Below are 23,787 nucleotides of genomic sequence, written 5' to 3' on the forward strand. Positions count from 1 at the left end.
GGTAAACAGAAAGGAGAGGATGGGACGGGGCAGGATGGGATGGGACAAGGTGGGAAGGGATGGAAGTTGCTGTGAGGCAGCTCAGGTGCAGTGCTAGCTGATTGAGATGGCAATTTCCCGTATTTTTCATCTAGTGGATTGCGCACTAATCCAGTAAGATAACCTCTTTCTATGCTCATTGCTGTCTTTCACCTTACACGCTGAACAAATGAGAAACACTATCATATGTTTCTGCTCTTCTGACTGCTTTGCAGTGGGGTGTCTGTGCTTAGCCAGTTGATGGTGCTCATGTTTACTGCCACTAATATCAAGGCTTACTGCCCATCTTCTCTGTGTATTGCTTATAGCAGGTAGAAGAGTGGTGACGTATTGAGCTTAGAGTTCCTTCTGCACGCAGGAGTTCCTCTGACACACGAGTAGTTAAACACAGTAGCCAAATGGCCCTGTGCTCTCCGTCTCGCTCTACGGGTGCTGATGGTCTTCCCATTGCAGAACTCCTCCATTGCAGCCGTGTGGTGCAGTCCCTCACTCTGGCTTGCACTTCTTTATCTGCCACCAAATGTGTTTGAGTTGAGTTTGTATGGAGTATGGGCTCAGTAGGTATTCATTTTTCCAGGATGATTTTGTATTTTTGAGGGGGGCAGAGAAAGTGCTAGTATTTGATAAACAGAGAAAGAGAAGGTTAAAAAGCATATCCATTTTAGTTTTGAAGTAATTTGTGTGTTCCTTCGGTCATGTCTTAAGAGAGATATCTTTATAAAAAATATAAAGAATATCTCCATCGAGTTCTTAGCTCTCAAATTTGCTTCAGATTGTTTCCCTAACACTAGTGACCCAGCAAAGAGATGCTTGACTTTCTGTAAACTCGGTACTAGATAAAGATTATATATTCTATTTAACATTTAAATCCTAGAGAATCATGTTAGTCTTAATCCACCAAAATAAAAATATTTAAATTGACTTATGAATGTTTCTGACATTACATTATCTACGATACTGGCTATTTAATGTAAGAATGCTGATAAGCTTTTGGAATAAGGCTGGTTGTAATAACAGACATAATACTTTCCTTCAACCACTCTCAATCTCAGTGTACTCATTTTTTAGTAACCTGAACACTCCAGACTCATACATTTTTCAAACAAGATATCAGACCTGCCTTTGTAATTTGTGCTCTACTTCATGACTCTGTGGACTCTTGACCTCCCACCCGTAGAGCTTATTAGTCCAGAATAAAGGTCAAACTTTCTTTTAAACAGAATTTAAACAAACAAAAAGCATATGAAAAACCTTACTAGCTGAAGCATTTCTATTAGTTTCACTCCCCAGGACATCGACCCAAGGCCAGCTGGAGAAGTGCAACGCTGCCAACACGTCTTCTTGGAGGATATAGCCAGAGTAGATGGGAAATAGCCCAGCAAAAACATCACGGATGATAGCTCCGTATCCATATAAAATCCATTGACTCTTACATAAAAGATGCAGTGGTGTTCTCCAAACTCTGCCCAGTGGGGTATTTAGGAGGTGAAAAGTTGTGGTTACACAGAAAAAATGCAAGGGAACTTGCAGCATTCATTATAGAAGGATACTCATTGCTACGAAATTGCTTACATTTTTTTTCTGATGCCAGTCACATTGCTCTCTTGCTCAGCAGAGAAATGAGTTTAAAAAAGTGTTCTAATAACAGCAAATCAGATAAGGTGTGGGTGAGAAGGAATATAGTTACTCTAGATAATAAACTATACCTGTTAAGGAGATTTTTTTAGCGCTGACAGATTTCCGTCATCACAATATCATCTTTGTTTTACAATAGAAGACACACCAAAAACTCTCTGTGCTACATTATCAACAAGTACAAAATAATTTGGAAGCGTGTTAGACATATAGGCACATATTTGCGTGGCTGATTTGTCTGAATGGGCTTCAAAAAAGCCAGTTGCTTGGCGTAGGTCATCCAGAGTACAGCGCTTTGCATGACAAAAAGGCCAGAATACAGTCAAAAATCAGGTGGGTACTTTGACCTTTCTTCTCCATTGGCCTTTATCCTATTTTTGAGCTTACTTTACTGCTGTCTTTTATTTTTCTTCTTCACATTTTAATTATACTCTCCTTAGGCCTGCTAATTTGACTATTTCTTCTTCTCTTTTTTTTTTTAATTTAATTTTCTTTTATTATTTTTTTAAATTAGAATGAAGGAAGCCTGTTTACCAGGCCAGCTTCCCCCAAATCTTACCACTTTATCTATAATTTAAATGTGTCGTTAATGTATGGTATCCAAGTAAAACTTTGTGAATTTTAATCAGGCGGGTATAACAAGCTTTCCAATTATTTTGAAGCTGATTATCACCCATTATGTAACATACACATGATTTTCACAGCTGTGCAGTAATAGCAAATTCTTAGTTTGCATCTAAGCCTAACGGTATTTAGCTCTGAACCAAATTATGTTGAAAGTGTTTGATGTTGGCTGTCAGGTGAGAACTGGGCCCCTACTAAAATGCAGAAGATATTTTGCTGCTGCTTTCCTTGCAGCCAAGAATTCAGCTTGTCATAGACTGCAGACATGAACTTCTTTTCCCTTTGCTTTTCCAATTTTCTTCTCCCATGCAAATCCATCTCACACTCACTCAGCTTTATTAGATTTACTCTCAAGTCATACTACTGCAACTGAGAACAGAATCAGACCCAGCAATGCACTTTGCCTTCAAAATAATTCGCTGCGTACTGTACAGTCCCCCACTTCTGTCCAACTAGACGTGATGTCTGGAGAACCTATATACTAAATTTCCTCAGGTTATGCAACAGAGTCCTTTAGTTCTACATTAAGGACTACCCTGACTTGCCTTGTAAAGACAAAGCATCATGCTTGGGTAATTCATGTGCATAGAATCCACATACAGACCCGAAGCTGTTGACGAGGCAGAGTAAATTTTTCTGATCATCACACTGTGCAGTTTTTAAAATAAAGTGCTATTTGCTTATGGCTAAACCTTACATGTGGCTATTGCATGCACTCTTCAGGTTGCATCGTCAGAAACCGGAACACCTTCACCAAAAAAGGATGGAGCCTAAGCACTAGGGCAATGACAGGTTTGGTTGTTGGTTTGGTTTTGGGTTTTTTTTTTCATTTTATTTTGTGTTCCAACAGAACTTTTGTCAAACATAGAGCACGTGAACACACAACAGTTTCCTTCACTGTTCCCCGCACAGAGCTGTTCACAGAGGAGGAATACTAAGGAGGAACGTTTCTAAAGCCATGTAGACCTTCTCCATTTATTTCAGGTTTTGTTTTGTGGTTTCTTTTGTTTGTTTGTTTTTATTTTGTTTAATATTATGACAAAACATTATAAGAAAACCTTTTTTTAAGTAGTGTGAATATCAAATAGTATCCATCAATCCCTGAATCATGCTATTCAAAGTGCTTAAATCTACACTAAAAATAGAACAACAGAAAAGTACTTCCCATGTGGCTAAGGAAAGACCTATTGATTATCTAAATGTGATGGCAGTCAGATAGTTATATTCCACATTTATTCCGCATCCCAGCCTTTACCCCAGGGCATATATAGGGAAGAGAAAGGGAAAAAAAATAGTTCATTGCTTTCAGAAGATACTGGGGTATTTGGCATCCAGTTGAATGAAGGAAAATGCCATCAGTACAGGTGTCTGTACAAGCAAATAAATAATAACTTTCTTACAGTAGGAAAATAACCAAATGTGCAAATCTCTCTTAAAATATTATCTGGCCTGGCAGCTTCATTTCCATTTTGCAGATGTTCGGCACTTGTCTGGAGGGAGACACCGTAATAAAGAACAGACTGCAGAAAAGGAATTGAGCAAATTGTCAGAGAAATAAACATTTTTAAGCAAATAAAAATCAGTGCACATCCCAAAGCTCTATTAGGTTGTTATGCAGATATTGAGATTTCTTGAATTTCACAACAGGAGCGCAGTAATTTCCTCCCACACTGTCAGTTCTGGATTACTCCCCCAAACATCCCCTAAACTGCAGTTTACCCACTCTCTATCCATCACTTCTCATTAAGATGAACAAAACATTATAAGCTGTACTTTTCTCATTGTGACAATCAACATGAACAAATTCCACGCATCCATTAAGTTGGCCGATATCATTCAGCTACCAAAAAAAAAAAAAAAACAAACCCCCCAAAACCACCTCTAAAGATAATTAATTACATAAATAGACTATAAGGTCTGTTTGCCAGGATACCAGTTACATTTCTGCCAGGGCTAAATCAAGCCCACGTGCTGCAGCCAGTAACTCTACCCCAACTCTTCTGCTTCTGCTAGCAAAGACTAGCAGGGAGCTTGTTCTGAATACGTGGTAGAGCCTTAACACACTCCTTTGTCTTACCAAAAGCAGGAAGATTTCTTCCATTATTTAAGAACGCAAGCAAGATGCTTATTTCATTTGTCTTAAAGATGTCCAGATGTAAACACAGTTGGTTCTTTTCTTCCCTGGCAGCCATGGTACACACATTATTTGCAAGTCCTCAAAGATAGAATCATACATAAAAAATAAAACTAATTTATTTATTCATTAAAGTGAATAATTTTTTTTAATACTTCCAGGTCTGATTTAAATATTAATTTTGTATAAATAAATTTTATTCTGAAAACAATCATATTTGTTGGTATTCATGTCATTTTTCTCTGCCTGAGTTGTTACTGAAATCATGTTGAAATTAATAAAGTTTTACTCATTGTTAAAAGCTAAAACCAAATGAAAGAAGTTTTCTTAATCCTGAATATATAATTTTAAAACAAATACAGGTTTTGGAACATTAAAATACAAGGGGACTCTGTAATCCACAACAAAATAATATTTTGCTCTTACTTTTTCAGAAAATAACACTTTCTATATAATACAAAACGACAAACCATCTGCAATACTGTCTTTTTATTCCCCTTTGGTTTGGAAGTCATCACTGTAAATATCAGCAGGACTCTGCACTTCAGTGCCTATTGCCTCACTTGTCTTACTCGCCTGACAATTGCAAACGATCTCATCTGCAAGATTTTGGAAGGGGACAAAGAAAAAGTTAAATGCTTAAAAATAAATTCTACAACCACATTAATACTTTTCCAGGAAGTGTTAAAAATAGGGTTTGCTTTTATATTTATAAAAGGGATACAATCAACTCATTCTTAAAGTAATAATTAAAAAAACCTCCAAATCCAAGAAAGCGAAACCAAGCTATCTCTAGTTCCTACAGAGTCTGTAGTGACTACTATGAAGCAACTGGTACGGATTGGGTATATTCTGTTGTTTGACAGGTATCTACCAAGTTACATGTTAGACAATCAGACTGTAGTGTTACCCCGAATAAGGGTCATTATAGGGGCAGTGAAGGAGCAGTGCACATTATGGGAGTAGAAATGAAACTGGAGCTCTCGGTGAGGGATGGGGTCCTTCTAAGAACAAATATTCTCCAGAAGAGGTGAACCGCAGCAGGCATGGCCTTCGGGAATCAGGCTAGGCAGGCCAACAAAATGGATAGTGCTTCTGATATTAACATAGCTTTGTCCAAGCATTCCCAAGAGAGGTTAAAAACAAACAAACAAAAAGTCTAAAACTATGCTAATGAAGCAAAAAGGTTTCCTATCTATACAGCAGTCTCTTCATTTAAAAAAATGTAAATATACAAATTCCAATGACATATAAAACAAAGTCAAAAATGTGAATGGGAAGAGACATGGGTAAAACAGGAAGACTGATGCTACAAAGAAATTGCAAAAAACATATGTACAAGACCCTGTTTTTCCTCGTATGTTATCGATTGTAATGCATGTTTAACAGCAGCAGTCGAGGATGTAGTTCCAGGCACCAGACTGCAGACTCAGCTTCTACTCAAGGGGGTGGACAGCCCCTTGCATCTCGGTCACCAAATGACACTTGATATACTGGTCTCCCGTGGCAAGAGGGGCAGGATCGCACTGTTTGTGTGAGCCTCTTCCGTATTCTGCTCCCTATTAGTTTTTGTCTGTGGACGCTGCCCGTTTATTAGTGTCATAGGGATGTTGCAGTAGGTATGCTGGTTACCTATTGAGGTAAGCGGCAGGGTGCCGGTAGGAGGTACATCGTATTCATAGCTTCGATAATAGTGTTTCTGGCGCATCTGTGAATGATAAGTGTTATGAAAGGTGGAGCGCAGGTCTGGATGGGCAGTGGCAAGAGCAGTGGAAGTGGCAGCAGCCATGGAAATTGCAGAAACTGTCTGCAGTTCCCCAAAGGGCCCCTGCTCACTGACATCTAAAACCTGCTCATGTGTGATGGGTTCAATCCTCTTAAAAGGCATTTCGTACTGTAAACGTTTCCAGAACTTAGAATTCAACTTGTTGCATTTTGGTCCATGCCATTTAATGACAGTAAGGAGCTTGATGGTATGTTTCAGGGCCTCAACCTCCTGGTAGTTCATAACTCCTCGTAGTTCACTGCATTCAATCAGTATCACTTTGATTTCGCCTGTGACTAACATGTTTCGAAGCCTTGTTTCCAGTTCAAAGATGCTCCAGCCTCTTCTTACCACATAATTTGGAGTCATGACGATGATCAGTCGCTTGCTTTGGTCTACACATCTTGCCACGTCTTCAATGTAGGCTACAAAATAAGACAATTGCTCAAAAATCAATCTAAGAAAACACTGCTCCCATAGTCTGGGGAGAAACAACAGAGGAAAAACCCTGCTCCGAGGTTTTTCCCAGTTCACCGAAATGTGCAAAAGCATCCCTTGCAAACGCGACAGGTTTGCTTGCCAGGATATGATCCCGGGCAACCTGCTCTAGGCGGCCCTGCTTGAGCAGAAGGGTTGGACAAGATGACTTCCAGGGGTCACTTCCAACCTCAACCACTCTGTGATCCTGTGAAACATCTATTCCCCCTTGTGCTATGGATTGTGAGTGTTTGTTTATGAGCTGTGTTTTTGTATCAAAATCTGTATCTTTGTTGGAACAAGTGTGTCCATCACCATTTTTTTCTTTAAAAAGGCAAAGTCACCTAGGTCGACAACAGAGCAGCAACTGTGTGCTTCAGGGACTCAGTCTCAAACCCAAATGATACTCTAAGGTGTCATGTAGGGACAGATTCTTCTTTTCCTTTCATGGCCCCACCGCACACACACTCACAAAAACAGTGTTGTCTCCTGCAAGTTAATGCTTAGTGTTAAAAAATATCCACGTGAATATTTGATGTTGTGATTTGCCTACACAAGTCATCCTTTCTTACCTTTAGTAACTTAGTACCTGTCTATATGGTCACACTGAAGTTATGAAGAATACTACAGCAACTTACAAAAAATTACTATATGTAGGTTGCAATATGCGAAAAAAAACCCCATGAAAAACATCTACTTGTAACAGATAGAATCAATTATAGTTTCTAGTCTATAAGAATGATCCCGTACCTCTACTACACACTTATCTGCAGTGAACACCAACAGAATTCACCACTTTGCTCTGCTGTAGATCGTATTACTCAACCCTTTCCTTAGTCCAAACACAACTTTTCCTTTCCTGTATGAATTTCTAACAAATACTTAGAAGCGTGGATATCTTCCCTAGCAAACTCTAGGGCACAGAAAACAAAGATCTCTGTAGTCATTCCTAGATAAGCAAGCTCTCAAAAAATCTGTGAAAAAAGGTTAGCCTCCTTCAGTTCCTTTACATGTGCATGTCCTTTCTGCAATGTCTCACCTTCAATCAGTATAATACAATTACTGCAGAATAATCCTCTTGTCTGGGAAATACACATTAAGAATTTTTGTTGGCTTATCTTCACCACTCTCTAAGACAAGAGAGGAAAGATGACATTCTGAAGGAGTAGGTATAGGAACTAAATCTAAAACAATAATAAAACATTCGCTACAATCGCTGCATTTGCTGTTCAGGAAACACACAAACACAAAGACGTGACTTACTTCCTGTGGGAATCAAATCTCTGTCTGGTATGAACAACTTGTATCCATAATGCTTTTCAAGCATATCTGGTAGGATCTCAAGAGCAAATCTTTCTTCTTCTCCAGTTTCTTGATTCCACTGGTCAGGATCCACTTTGGTATAAGATAGGTATGCATCATAGTCTTTGTTGTCTAAGGAAAGAGGAAGAAAGTAAGTTAGTTTATTTGTTATTCTTGCAGATTACCTGGATAATTCCCCTGGAATTATTTCTGGGAGAATTTCCCAGGAATAGGAAATTACTTAGATAAAACGGCAACCTTTCATCCAGTCTCCAGATGCGAATCCATTCACTTTTCCTGTTTCATCTGGTAAAGAAAATCCGTATATACACAGACGCAAGGGAGAAGGGTAATCCATATCCATAGACTGAAGTCAGTTTGTTCATAAACATTTGTGTAAGGCTCCCTGTGAAGGAAATCCACTCAACTGTGGGGCGATTGCTTGTGAGCACAGAAGAAAAAAGTTGCTAAAAAGAGTTTGAATTCTTCTCTAGCTTTAAAAGGGGAAAGAAAAGCGTGGAAATACCTAAGCTAATGTGCAATTTTCTCTGTTGCATAATAAAAACATTTCAGTCTTGCAAGATAAACACAGGGCCTGGGGCTGAAATGTTCTATGCATATGTGTAGCTTACTTGTAAAACTCATTGGTTTTCCAGGTCTGAAATTATTGCCAACCTTAAATCTTTGCAGCATCAGCTCCTGATAACGCAGTTTCAATCTCAAATTCTTTGTGCTAAAATTTGCAAATTTAATGTTGCATTAACGTACATTTTATTACTTAACACTGCGTTATTTCATTTCAATATGAGAAATAACTGTCTGGTTTTTAAATGTGCTTGGTGTGCCTACTTAAAAGGCTGAATCTAAAGAGCCATCATTAATTTTCATTAGGAGGTCAATAATGCCAAGCGCTCTGTAACTCATTCAGTGGAATAAGAGGTCACGTTTTGACTTTTGTTGTGAAGAAAGCAGAAAAAAAATCAATGGCAAGAGTAATGAAATGTTAACATCCTTCTAATTCTCTCGACAACACTATGCACAGGCTATTGAGAATATCAATTACTCGTAAAAGAGACCTGATTAAATACTCCACTGTGTGTCATAAGTAGTGTTATATCCAGTCGATGCTGACTTCAGTTATTTACTGAGCCACTCCTCATTTCACACCACCTTGTATTCCGGTAGCATTGTTTGGAAAAGCCTGCCAGTTGCAGGATGCACGCAAAGAGTGTAAATGAAATTAGTGAAATGGTGCTAATCTTGAACAGTCTACTCTTCCTTTGGAGGAACCATACTTACTATGCTCATTAACATTTGCAGATGATAAAAATTAACATGGTAAAACTGTAAGTGCTTTCAATCTTTCCAAACTTGTGAAATGACTATGTGCACATTCTTTCCTCTGCACATTTTTTGTGATGTTATCTATTGCATTGTTATATCTACAGAAAATAAAATGAAGAAACCCACCACCAATAAAAAAGAAAAATAAGAAAAAGAGGAGCATTGCTTTCTACGGTTTACTCTTTCCATTGTTTTTCTTTGCAGTATTTGTGAAACCACGATCCTGAACAATAGAGAAGAACCTAGTGCCTTTGGCAATGCCTTGAAATAACACTGAATGGATCAAGTATGGGGTAAAAGGAGATTACAGAGCAGGTTTTTGCTTCTCCAGTAGGACAGTGTTAACCCAGCAACCATGTTAACACACAGAAGGTTCAAGAGGTATATGGGGAAATGACAATAACCAACAAAACAATGACGCAGTAATGTAATTTTCTATTGTCACCTTTGTAACGGTCATAACCATAGTACGTGCTCAAGAGCAGTTAAAAGTCTTTCAGTAAAGACAAGACAGTATAATTTCTCAAATGGATAAATAATAAAAAAACATTAGCTAAAGGAAAAATTATTCATGCTGTGCCACTGTTTTCTTGCGTATGTAAATATCATATGAATGCATTTATTTGAAATATACATTTTTCATACCATGGAGGCTCCATCATTTCCACTGACTACAACTACATTATCCTGTATTGCAGGGAACATTTCTTCCCACCCTAGTTCCCTAGTTTTAACAGCATTTGAACAGCAAAGAACAGCCAGGATCTAAGGTATGTCTACACAGACGGGTTGAGATAATCATGGATTTATTCAAACTTCAATCCAGCAAGGTGTGTAGACTAGTTTTGGAAACTGTTAGATGCATTAACACACTGGTTTCTCTGAGCTATTATACTCCCCATCTCTCAGGTTTTTTTAACTTTGTTTGATGAAAAGTAAAAAGTTCATTTTACAGCAAAATTACCTTATGTGGTAATTTTATCATCTGACAGGCTCACACACTAGCATGAGCAGACAATTTGCAAAATGTGAAATGCCTGGAATACACCGAGGATGATCATGTATAACTTTGATTTACTTCTATGATATTTATGTATCAGTCTGCTTTTTAGTGAACTAAAATTATTTGGGTTACATGCGAACTCTATGAACCATTTGAAGAACTACAGCAGGCAGATAGCTACACAACCATCAGAAGCTCTTTTCTGCGATATGATCAAAGAGAAATGACATTATTTACTATTTTCTCTAATTGTTATGTATAGTAAAATAATGTAGAATTTCAATTGTAATGAAAAATAGGAGAAGTCATAAAATTATTGAAATCTCCAGGAAAGTATTTAAACACACAGTAGGTAACGTCTCTGTGCGTGGTTCTTCTCAGTTAAACGGTCCCACCTACTCCTGCTTGTAATGGGTGGGCCTGTATTCTAAGAACATTTCTGATCTTAATTCATGTTTTTTAACGTGCCGTCCCAATGGACTGAGAGATGGGAGCCTGCAGGCATCTGGATCTTGACTGCTGAATCAAACTCTGAACGGTGGGTCTTGCATCTTGTCAGTCTCTTTGCCACGTCACAGGGAAGCAGGAGGCTCCCTGCTTTCCTCTCAAGCCCTTTGCTCTTGAGCTGTTTTCCATGTAAACCTTCCTCCAAGCAACAAATCCAGAAGTTCCCAGTCTCCCAGCAAACATGATGGAAGTCCATCCCAGCTTTTTGTTTTCTTGTCCAATCACTGCAACAGGTATTTTGTGCATGAAAGTAGCTGCTGTCAGCACATCTGCCTTTTCCAAGAAAAAAACACTTCACCTGAAAATTCCTGATCTGCTCTTAACCACAAATCGAGTCATAAAAGACTAGATATTACTCCTTATATTATCAGGTAATACAATAATTACATATTTGGCCACGCAATAAGTTTAGATACTGGCTGGGTTTAATATTTAATGACATAAAAAAAGAGCAAAAATCCAAACTCAAAACAAACAAAGCTGGTGGAAAACTAAGCTTTGCTTTAAAATGAAAATTTCCACATTTTCTTTCATCAGCAAAAAATTAAGTCTTCTATCCAAGCATCCCTGAATGAAAATGTGATTCACGGTTGCTTGCACTTTGGCTTTAGATATAGATTATGCCACTTCAAAGATTTGGTTTTGTAGGCTTCTGTCCATTAGCAATAAACTGGAATATAGTTACTCACTACCTGTTTCATCCCACATCTAGCAAGAAAAACACCTGCTAATAACCAAAAGTCGGGATGTTGATAATTTCATCTGAATCTTGTTTTCTTTCCCATGGAGATTGAAAGCAATTATCTACATATACTTTTGTACCTGAAAACATTCTTATCCCCTTAACCATTTCAGGATTCAGAAACATGTCAGAGTAAGTTCATCTTTCCTTGCCTCCAGGTATGTTGCAGAGCTGTGTTGTGTGATGGCTGTCCTTTAGTGGAACACAGCTGAGCGTGACGTACAATATAAGGCAACAGCAGTACAGCAATTTGGTGTAATAGGTTTCCTCTTTTCATTCTTTGCGAAGAGACAAGTAATCCTCTCCAGTCACGTGGTTTGAGGTGGCTTTCTGCTGCCTACACATAGCATATATGTAGGATGGGGCTCACGAACTCAACAGCCTCCATTTCTGTGAAGTTTTGTTGTATCCATTAATTGAAAATATTTAAACAAAACCTAAAGCAGAGCTTGTATGGTCAAATTCAACAAGATTTGATGCAAAAAGTTTTTTGTTATTCTACTGTAAAAAACCATGAGAGCATGTGGAAGCTCTGGATTAGTTCCTCACAGTGGGGTGAAATACAGCCTGTGCTCAAGGTATGATACGTTCAGTCTACAAATGTTTCAGTCAACCCAAACCCACAGGTACTTCAAGACTTCAATCAAACAGACAAACTTTGCCATATCATTTCGACTATTATATGGCGTTGAAAGTGAGGACACCGAGAAAGGGCCATGGAGTTGTACTCAGACAGACATCTGACAAAATTGTTTGGATCAGTCTTTGGGGGGAAATCCCAGCTAAATTATGGAATAATAGAATCAAAGAATTGATTATGTTGGAAAAGACCTTTAAGATCATTGAATCGGTTAACCTAGTACCATTAGGTCACTAGCACCACTACATCACCACTAAACCACACTCCTCAGCACCACATCTACGTTTTTTAAATACCTGCAGGGATGGGGACTCCACCACTTCCTTGAGCTGCCTGTTCCAGTGCTTTTTAACCCTTTTGGGTTTTTTTTCTCTATCCAAGCTAAATGTCCCTAGTGCAACTTAAGGCCATTTCCTTTTGTTACCTGGGAGAAGAGACCAAACTCTACCACAGCACAACCTCCTTTCAGGTAGGAATAAAGTTTCCCCTGAGCCTCTTCTCCTCCAGGCTAAACAACCACAGTTCCCTCAGTCGCTCCTCATAAGACTTGTTCTCTAGACCCTTCACCAGCTTTGTTGCCCTTCTTTGGACACGCTCCAGCACCTCAATGTCCTTCTTGTAGTGAGAGGCCCAAAACTGAACACAGTATTTAAGGTGTTGCTTCAGCTAGTCCTGCTGGCTACACTATAAATAACAGAAGCATTCCTTCTTCATCTCAAAGGTCTTTTCCAACCTACACGATTCTATGACGCATTTAATGGCCCAGGATTTTGGCCAAAACACCTGTCGCAGCATTGCTGCAATGTTGCAACATTCTTTAACGCAGTCCATTCTGTTTGGTGCACATCCAATGATAGAATAGGTTACCATATTCCCTGTAACTCTCCACAGTGTTAAGCCAGCAGAAGTGATATAAACTTCTAGGGGATGAAGTTGCAAATGCTTGTTATTCCAAGGATGTGCTCAGCAGCAGTCACGTGAAGACTCAATGTTAGCATAAAATGAAATCCAGACTCTATATGCATCTACTTTGTCACATGCAAATGGATCTTTGGGTAAGTAAATTGCTATCAAACATCTAGGAACTCATCTGTATGCATGTTCTTTTAACAGCTACACATAACGAAATGATAAGCTGGTGCCTACAGAAAGATAGACAAATTTCCCTCTTCTACTGGGACCAGCAGACAGATTCAGCTTTGAATTTGTATTACAGGTGAACATGTTTTCTAATGATTTCCATGTTGCACTCTAAGAAGCCAGCAGTTTGGGCCTTTGAGGGTTTATTAAACCTTAAACATTGCAAATACTTCCAATAATAGGGGACAGAAGTATATAGAAATTAAATTAAAATAACCCCTTCATAGAGCCATTTTTTTCTTATCAGTCGTGTTTAAGCAGATGACAAACTCTGATTTTCAGCTGGTATGATACGTTTTAGCACAAGAGAGATTAATACATCAAAATAAAGAGAAATTCTACAACGTCATGTTTCATAGTGAATCTTATTGTAATGAAGCTGTGAGAGCCTAGACACCAGGGTCAGCCGGTGCCTCTGCGCATCCTGAAATCTTCTAGAGTAGTTAGCAGTGCCTTCAGAAACATGCCGTGCACTGAAGGCAGCCGAGCACGCACGAGCTGCTCCACAGCTAGGTGTAGCTGGCAACACGTCTGGCTTCAGCAGACCTTCCGTTTCCAGATCAATAGGGAACTAGACGGCTGATTCCCCTTCCTCGCCAGAACACACGCCAGCCTAGCAAAGACTCAAATACTCATTACTGGAGTCTAGGAGCAATGTGTTGGTTTAACTCAGAGTTTCAGGATTTCAAGTAGGATTCTTAAAAATGAGAGATCAGATCCCCCCAGAGCTGCTTGGAATAGGAATCAAGCCGATGCAGGAGGCTTTCCTCTTGAAAAAGGAAAGTGCTTTGGTTGGGAAAGGTTGTGAAGAACTGAGCTTTCAAGATTTCCCAGAGACTGTAGTTGCTTCAAAATTAGAATGACTATTGCACAATCTGTATTTGTTCCATTATTCTTGGGACCACATTTAAAGTATACGTTGTAATAATGTTCATCACCCTTAACATAATGAAAAATGTAATTTAAACGCTTAGTTGAGTAAAATGCCCAAATCCTAAGTCTTTCAAAATGCTTATACTTTTCTTCACACTATTTACTGTTGCTTATGAAGCTCACCTTAACATTTTCTTTTTTTTTAAATGTCAAGGCCTTTTAATGTCAATAAAAATTAAGAATTAGCAACACTAGCTTTTTCTGTGGCAAGATATCTGTTAAATGCAGCATTCCTAGTGATAGTTCATATCCTTGTTCAGAGTGAGCGATGGTGAATGGGAGGCACGTTTTGTAAATGCTACGCTGGGGAAGAGGTTAAAGAAACGTCATCGTTTCTACATAGGTTCTCGAGTATTCTCAGCACACCACAGACCAGGAAAGAAAAAGGCCCTTTGTCTCTAGTAGGCAAGTTTATAAAAAAGTTAAAGCAATGGACATGTATTTGTTTTTGTCTTGGTTTTTTTCCTCATTATAAACACAAACAAAACTCAAGGGAGAAATGGCTTGGAAACAGACTTTCAGTATAAAGTTCTTGAAATCGGATGCCAATATGCTGTGTTCATCTCACCTACCTCCAGAAATCTGCAATTTGCTTTGGCCTTTGATAAAAAAAAAATACTTCAAAGCTTAGAAGCATTTGACACAGCTGTTGGTTGGGGAACAGGATATATCTCAGTCTTCATAGACTTGTATATGGTAGTCTTTTTTTTTTCTTTTTTTCTACTTTACATATGAACTTTTAATCTATAACTATTTTATAGTTTGGAATCTAAAGGTGTTCTTGGTAATATTATTTTATTCTTAGCATATATATTTCACACGTGGGAATTAGATGCCATAAAATAAGAAGAGAAAAAAAAAAAAGGAATTTTTCTTTGACTTAGTAAGTTTCAAGGACAGAATCTAGAAAACCCGTATTCAGTGAAACATAAATTGAGATTTTATTGTTTGAATTGCACTTCAGATGTAAATAAATAGCATAAATAAGAAAAGTTAAGAGAAGCAGTTCTCCAACAATAAAATTGTAATTAAAGAGGAAAATCCCTTTTTGTAACTAGTAATATTTAGAAAGATGAAAGCTGCATTTTTCTAAATGTGATTTTAATAGAATTTGAAATTAATATTCATAGGGCAAGATTTCTTACTGCCACAATTTCCAAATAGCCAGTAAGAATACATATGCAGTGGAGAGACTGCTATTGCAGGCTTATTCCGTGGTCCCCAGGGAAGATTCTGTAATTGCGAAGCCACTAACTTCAGCAGCAATTTCGGTCTAGTTGTACCTGCATCGCACAATCATAACAGGAGTGCTTTGGCAGTGCCTAAACCACTGGTAAAAGTTATATTTGGAAGTCAGCAAATAAGTCATACTGAAATGTTAAGAACCTCAAAGCATTGCCTTCCCTGCTGCATAAGAGGTTTACTGGGATGACACCCAGAAAACCGCTAAGGCGTGTATTTTACCTGCTCTTGTCTTGTACAGTTGATAAGGCATTATCTGGGCAATCCCATAGGTCTGTCCATGAACCCTGCTAGTTTTTTGCAGCTAAATAATTGTAAGGGCAAAAATCAGGATTACCTAAGGACTCCCAGGTGCAGAACTTCAGAAACTTCCAGGCAGAAACTGCTTCACCAAGCTGAGCTTCTATTTGCTATCCCTCAGCAAGCAATAGAAACTCACCTTTTAAGAAAACGCAACCAGCCCAGCTAGGAAACAGCCACTATAGATGTCATGGGGCAAATCCAGAAAAGATTTCCTGACTTTAGTAAGCTCAGCAATGACACATTTTGATCACGTTAGGAGCACTTTATTTCAGCAGTCTGGGGGGAAAGAAAAGCAACCTGGAGAACTGAAAGTGAAACCTAGAGGAACTCCTCAGCCCTGGCTCCCAGGTACCTTCCCCGCCCACACCCCAGCTGCACAGAGGCTGTCTCTTCCCGCAGTTCACCAAGGTTTCCTTGACAAGGAAATCTGAGAATAAGATTGAGAACACCACAGAGAGCTCCTATCCAAAATTTTAGAAACAGCTGATGGGACCTAAAGGCACCAAGGGATATTGTGAAGGTCATCATACCAGCTGGCAAAAAAAGTTCTTACTTTCTAGTTGGCTGCTTACAGGGTTGGGGGTTTATTTGTTCTTGAGCTTAAAGTTTAAATTCCTGTCAGACTAGCTATGAGAAAGGATTTTAGTGTAAGTTTAATTAGAAAACTATATACAGAACATTTGTTCAGACTTTCTCTTTAATTGTTACATTTTTATTCTTAGCATTTTTAATGCCAGTCTCTTAATGTAGAATTTCTTCTTTTTTATAGTGGTGTTCACCTCTTACTTATTAATTCCTGCATACAAAAACTTCTACCAATTTAATTAGTTATTAATGTACCCAGGTAATTGTAGGGGCTGGTGTCTGCAGACTGTTTCTACTGCTAATTGTACCATATGCTCTTTTCTCTGAAACTGGAATCTGGAAAGGAAATGCATACGTAAGTTCATGATTTTGAGAAATTTTGCCCGTCTGACCATGTATAATGTTTTTCAGCCTGTCATCCACAGACTTCTGGATTTATTCTTTGTATACCATAAAGCTGGCATACAGACATCTGCACATCCAGTGGAAACTCTCAGGTCTTGAAATGGCAAGAAAAAGTTGAAAATAGCTGTTTTGGAGACTTTGAGCCTCCTGTCCATATTTAAGGAAACATTGCAAGTGGTTCTGCTTAGAGAGGTAGTCTGACTCCTCTCTGCACCCTCACTGTGTCTGCTGTTGCTGTCATGCCAGGGGACTGATCCTTGCATAATTTGATGCACAGGAGCAGTCTCACAAAGGAGAAAGTTGTCCCAGGTAAAATCCTGGGAAAATTTCCATAAAATTTAGTGGACGTGGAAGTCAGCTCGTAGGTAGGCAAAGAACATACTTCTACACAGAGGTAATATCTCTTCTCATACTAATAGACTTTTTAAGGCCACAAAGTGCAAGGCAGAAAACTCAGGGCATGTGTTGATTGCAGTTACTTGTAAATATTTTCTCCATTTTTACTCTTCTGTGTTAGTTATACTATGATACTTAATTTGCTCATCAAGTCACACAAAACCTAGGAAAGGCAGCAAGAGAAGATCCTTGGAAAATAAACATATATAAACAGTAACTGCTAAAAGACTCCTCAGAGGATGAAAGTGGTATAAAATCTCTTGTGTGGGAGCTTAATGTACAGAAAAATAGAAGAAATCATCACTTGTAATCAATTCACTAATGATTTATTAGTCTTTAAAGTCCTTAAAGCTTGTCCATGGACAAGGCTTTTTAAAGTAAGGTTTTAAGTTTAGAACTGCAAACCTAGAAAGGTTACCTGACATTTATCAATAAGCAGCCCTCAGAAGTTCTCAGTGAAGTACCTATTTCTGAAAGTGTTGTTGTTTTCAGAATAATACTGGACATTTCTTTGTTTGCATGCCACTTCAAGGTATCATATTCATCAGGTATGTGGAGAGATCGTGAAGTTCTCCACTTAAACAGATTTGTGAGTTTCTGCCCACCAGACTGGTAGTGGGGAGTTATAGCTTTGAAATGCAAGATTTTGCCAAACACCTGCAGGTAAGAAAGCTACTGCGCTGCTAACATCAGAGTGTTTTCCTTTCCCCTGTGTTCCAGCTCCGGTGGGTCTGTCAGATGTTCTCAGAGAGGTCCTCTGACTAAACACTGGCACACCACGTTCCTTCGCACCAAAGGACACAACATCCCCGTGGTGGAGTCAGCTCTCAGACAGTGCAAAGGCATGGGCTCAGAATGGGAGAAAAATTGGTAAAATGTGAGCTGGATTTGATTATATTTCAAGTTAGTAGGAAAGGCAGAGAATTAACCCTGAAAACAAAAAAAGGAGCTTCAATGACCTTCCCCAGGAGACAATAAATGTAAGGCTGAGCTAAAGTGTTTGCAGGAGAGAGAAAAAAACAGGAGAGTCTAGTCCCCAGGATGAGACAGAAGATGGGAAATTCAAAGCTGCAAGTTAGAGAAATGAGGAATCAGCAATTTTGATCACTGGCTTTATCTCCAATACTCCTACAGAAAGAAATAAACTAAGTTGCATTAGCTGTAAGGGTTGCATATTTTCAAATATTTGTCACAATTTACCCGTATCTCCCACAGAAATGAGTATGTTAGCCTGAGAAAAACTGATGTGTCTAAGGCTTGGAAAGGAAAGAGGAATTGTGATGAGATTTGACATCCTGAAGGGTTTGTTCTCTGATCAGGGAAGAAATGAAGCGTTGCATTTCAAAAGAGATTTTCAGCTGAAAATTTTAATTGGACCTCATTTAAAGTGTTTCAAATCCTCTCTGGGTACAATATAGGGCACAAAAAAAAAAAACCCCAAAACCTTGTGATATTCTGATGTTTGCTTATCTACATGCTGTCCCAAAGTATGACAGAACATGGTGTAAATTATGAATAGCACGTGGGTGCTCTTCTGTTGCACTGCAGGAGATGCGGTTAGGAGAAGATTTGAGAGTTCAACATTCTGTGTCTGTCAGTAACAAGCCAAGCCAAAGGAAAGGATCTGAATATATGTCTGCAATTCCTGCGCAAGCCGTATGCTTGGTCCTGTGTGGGGCGTTCTCTCTCTGTCCTCTTGCTTTTGCAAGAGTATAAATGAAAGAGACAGAGAAAGAAGTCCAGCTGCAGTAACTTCACTGGTACCGTGGGTTTTATCCGTGTTGCTTGTATGCTGAATGCAATAGAAGCTACAGGTTTCCATCAGGAAGCTTCAAGTAGTACTTTTCTTCTAATATTATTGCGGTTAAGCACCCAAGCCATCAGTGTTTGCACGGATCATCTAAGGAGAATCTATGCTTTATCTTCTTTAACAATGATCTTTGCTCAGAAGGATAAACTGAAGGGATATTGGTTTTCTTGGTTTTGAATCCCAGAACAGTGTTCTTTAAGGTCACTCTTCCGTTGTTCACAGTGAGGGTATTGTTCCCAGAGGACTGTCTGGGATGGGAGGAGGGAGAGGCAAGCATGTCACACCTGGTAGAGTAAGTTTGCAAACGCATTTGAAATATTTGAGATAGCAGTAAAAGACAGCTGTAAAAGTAAGAACTACTGGTACTGAGAAAACATGAAATTGCATCGTTTTAAACAACTATTAATTAAACTGTTATTTCTTCATAATATAATACAACTATTATTAAATTCACACAATTCATGCAATCAAGCATGCCCATTTAAATTGGGGGCTTTAAGGAGAAGAGAGGATCTCAGCTCCTGAAAAAAGTGTCTGCCAAAATCCTCCATGAGTCACAGTCCCTCTGGGCCTCATTCTTCTCCTGTAAAATAAGTAGAATAACCTGATTTTTTCCCCCACTGAGCTGCTATATTAATGCATCCTTTTTGTGAATCCAGTAGAAGGATACAAAATGTTCTGGTGTTCTTGGGCTTGTTGTTCTGAGCATTTTCTATTTTGAATCCTTATGCATTTTTAGTTGGGAGGCAGAAGTGGGTCATTCCCTAGTGATCTTATTATGGAGTCTTTCCCTTATATAAGGATCTCTAATTTCTTGCTGCTCTTCTTCCTTATCAGTGACAGATTTGGCCAACACGTATATATCTGTATGTATTATTTTAACATGTCACAGTGGCTTCTGCCCACAGGCTAATACCTTGAACTGTAAAATAACTTTTATTAGTATTTCAATAAAAAAGAAGGTCCTGTCACCAAAGACATAGTGCTAGCACAAACCATTAGGACCTCTGACCCAAGAAACCAAACCTAATTAATCAGAGCCTGCAGCTCAAGCCAGTTTCCCGTTCAACAGCAGTTTTGATTAGTAGCGCTAGAGGCAGAGGAGACCTTTTTCTTCAGTGCTTGAAAAGAGAAGAAAAGAAAATGCACATATACGGTTGATACAAGCCAGTGCATACATTGTGGATTACTTTTGTTTGGCTGGGTGTCCTTGAAACGCAGAACAATTTTAATGACTATTAGCTGCTCTCTTAGTGATTTGAGTAAATGATCTCGAGAAAATGAACTGCTGGGTATATTCCCAAACACTCGGTACAGTTTATTGAAACTGATCAGTTTAAACAAGCAGTAAATCGAGATTCACTTCAACCTCTACCTATTTGGCAAATAAAATTAGGGAAGATGCTCCCTGACTTATGGAGAAGATGGCTTTCAGTACTGACAGAAAGTGAAAATCTTTAATGCATCAATGTTGGTAATTTACATTTGATGTTGGGAATAAAAATCTACAAGACGTGGATGTCTTCTGGAGTTCCAGAGAGCACCACGTACATTAGCTCAGCTCACGTGCTATATGAGGAATGTATATTCAAGTCAGTGCCTAATGCAGTAAGAAATAAAAATTGCAGCTGTTAAAGCATCTTGAACTGAACTGAAACTTGGACCTTGGTGGAGAGAAATAAAAGACAAGCATACTTAGAAAATAGGAAACATACTAAGAAGCTGCCTTACCTCCATCTAGTTCTTCAGCTCCAAAATGATTCCTGTAGAAGAGCATAATCTCTATCTTGTAACACTTGTAGATAGTCACTAAACAAACAAGCAGCAGCAGAATAGCACCGAGCCCACCAGCAAGCTCAACTGTGTACATCAGCTCTGCAAAGAATTACAAAACGCAGTAACAAAACAGAGGAAGAGCAGCAGCTTACATTAAACATTAAAATAAAATAATGAATGATGGGTTTTGTATGTACCTAATTTATTATAGAAAAATATCTGAAAAATACCTAGTTAATAGGGTTTTTTTTTCCCTTTTGATATACTAGTTTTTCCTCTGGTACACGATCTGAATTGCTCATTTAAAAACTAACAATTGCTGGGGATTTGTGCATGTGTTTGAGTGTGCGCATGCATAAGAGAGATTTGATAACTCCCATCTTTCTCTATGTAGATAGTTCACAGTTTGCTTTACACAGATAAATGTTGACATTCTACTTAATGAAAGCAGAGGTGAACGTTCAAACACAGCTCCCCTCTTATTCCATACACAAGTAAGATGAGTTTCACTCTACTGGATAAGATTACAATAAGGATTTGATTTTTGCTTTTTTCCCAAATAAAAATTCTTTTTTAAAGAACCCAAAAACTTGTGAGATGTAAAGACAAATTACCCAAAGAACCCCACAGCCTCGCATCTCAGTTAAGTGTCAGTATATTTGACGGTTTCCCCAAACCCTTCACTTAATTCTCCCCTTAACCCCAGTAGTGACCATTCAGACAGTGACTCCCTGTTGTCTTTGCTGCACTCTACCGCTGGAATCTCACATGGTGGAGTGAGTCACTAGATAGGCCCACGCCTGAGATCAAACGTGGCCACAACTCTCTACCACCAGCAGTATCCTCGGCGGGGCCGCTTATTGATGTATAAGCAATGTGCCACCAAGGATCCCCCGCTCTTCACCATTGCGCTGTCAAGGAAGCTCACACAGCCGTGCGGCATCCGTTTTGTACCTGTATTTTGCTTGTTGACTGAAAACCAGCAATGATAATAATGAAGGGTGGGAGGAGGAAGAGTGTTAACTAACAATTTTGTAATTTGAAATAGATGGCAAATCTTAAGACCACCCATACTTTTTCAATATAACTCAAGTTTTGAGGAATGCTAAGAAGTCAGACCTTGGAAATCTAAATATATACAGTCCATATCATAAAATTCGGTGCTGGAGAAAGCTCGGTTCCATGTCATTTTCACAGTACCCTCCTCTAGAGAGCAGCTTCTGTCTGAGCAAGCACAGCAGCCCTGAACTCACATTCTTTTGTGTGTGTGTGTTGTTATGCAGATGTGATACTCCAAGACAATACAATTCAATTAGAGGAATAAAAGGTTAGAGGAAAAAGTGACAATTCCATTTATTTTGACTGTGTCTACTGAGAATCACACACTTTTTTTATTATTTTGAGGCAACTGTAAGATGATTTCATTGCTCTCCAGGATACACTGAAAGTGTAATAAAGTAAAATAAAAAGGCATTTATATTCCGTGTCATTCTCTCCAAAGCTGTGCTGGAAACTCCTTTGTGTTAGATATTTTTAAGACCAACACGGTTATTTCAGACTTTCAATACTTTTCTGATCCAGAGAGGGGAATGTTATTAAAAACACCCCCAAAAAATTGTTTGCATAGACAAGTAATACAGTGTTTTAGAATATAAATGGAAATGGAAATTACTCTGCACTGGCTTACTATACCCTTTTTATCATTTTGTACTACAGGTGATGAAGCTGTTCAATGGTAACTTTACGAAAGGCTTTGATACTTTGGGTTGCTGGGCACAAAATACTCTATTTTTGTGCCTGCTGCTATGATGCATTAAAGGCAAGGAAAAACTTTACAACTAGAAAACAATTTTTTTTTCCAAATTAATGATTTTGAGATTAAATGGGGAAAAAATAGCTGCAGGTAGTCATCTTTCTCTGTCACTGTGCATTAAATCAGACTAATGCATTGCATCACTTCTGTCATCAAAGACTCCCTCTTGGTTATGTTTTTCCCCATAAAATACTTCAATATTATGTGTATATTTTTACTTCAGTAAAGACTATCTGAACGCATACAAAACTGACCTAAATTAGGCAACCAAATCAAACAGGAAAATTCTCTAAGTCATCCTGAAACATGCTAGAAATTACCTTTTCTTGTGCTGCTGCTGAATCCATATGATCACTTACGAGCACAAGGAAGAGGTGGTTCTTCCTTAGACAGATTTATGTGCAAAGTTTAATGCTCCATCCATCTAGCAGAGCAAACCTTTATTTTCTTCTGTGCTGGACAACATCTGTCAGCATATGTTTACTTTTTGTCTTGGGTGCTATTTGTCAGGGTTCAGAGGCAGAGAGGAGCAGTGCTTAGCCCTGCAGGCTGTTGCATCCTTCCACCCAGCCCTGCAAAAGCCTGAGCTAACCCCCAAAGTGCTGGAAGTGGGACAGCCACATCTGTGCAGCACCGTGGAAGGCGGGACAGGTTGTCCTGGGCACAGCACCACACCAAGCTGATTGCTTTCAGGCCTTGAGTTTCTGTTTCTGCAGGATGATAAACTGGCCCCCCTGGGGTACTGGCTGGCTTTGAGCTGCTGCAGGGATTTTGGGAACAGGGTCACCCTGTGTACTGCTGAGTTGAAGGCTGAGGAGCAGAAGGCTCAGAACCGCCTCTGCTGTCAGCCCCTTGGGTGATGAAGCCATTTCACGTTTCTGTGCCTCGCTTTTCTCGCATTGTGAATTGAAGAGAGTGCTGCAGACTCCTCTGTAGGAGAGGTTACTCTGGAAAGGTGCTCCGGGAACACCAAAGGTGTTGGTGATGTGTACGTCAACAACGTCAATGATGATGTAGTGACTGTTAAAGCTAAGTTAAAGTGTAACGGCAAGGTTAGTGTGTAAGCTTACCTTCACGATAACAATTTTTTCTACTGTTTTATTCTGCCTTTTGCATTGCAATTTGCAGCAGGCTTTATGCTCCCTTTGAAGTGTGATATGTTTTTCCTGCTG

General features: G+C 38.9%; 1 protein-coding gene across 1 annotated transcript in view; it reads right to left on the minus strand.

Annotated features, from left to right (window-relative positions):
- Positions 1–5,903: 5,903 nt before the first annotated feature.
- IL1RAPL1 (interleukin 1 receptor accessory protein-like 1) overlaps positions 5,904–23,787 on the minus strand; it is a gene marked incomplete at its 5' end in the record, with an annotated part of 28,759 nt that continues 10,875 nt past the window's right edge. The window contains 3 exons of the mRNA XM_010132344.1: positions 5,904–6,622; positions 7,938–8,108; positions 20,758–20,901. Coding sequence (XP_010130646.1) covers positions 5,904–6,622; positions 7,938–8,108; positions 20,758–20,901 — 1,034 coding nt within the window. The remainder of the gene's footprint in view (positions 6,623–7,937; positions 8,109–20,757; positions 20,902–23,787) is intronic.

Source organism: Buceros rhinoceros, unplaced genomic scaffold (genome assembly GCF_000710305.1).
Source record: "Buceros rhinoceros silvestris isolate BGI_N320 unplaced genomic scaffold, ASM71030v1 scaffold1763, whole genome shotgun sequence".
Lineage (NCBI taxonomy): Eukaryota > Metazoa > Chordata > Aves > Bucerotiformes > Bucerotidae > Buceros > Buceros rhinoceros.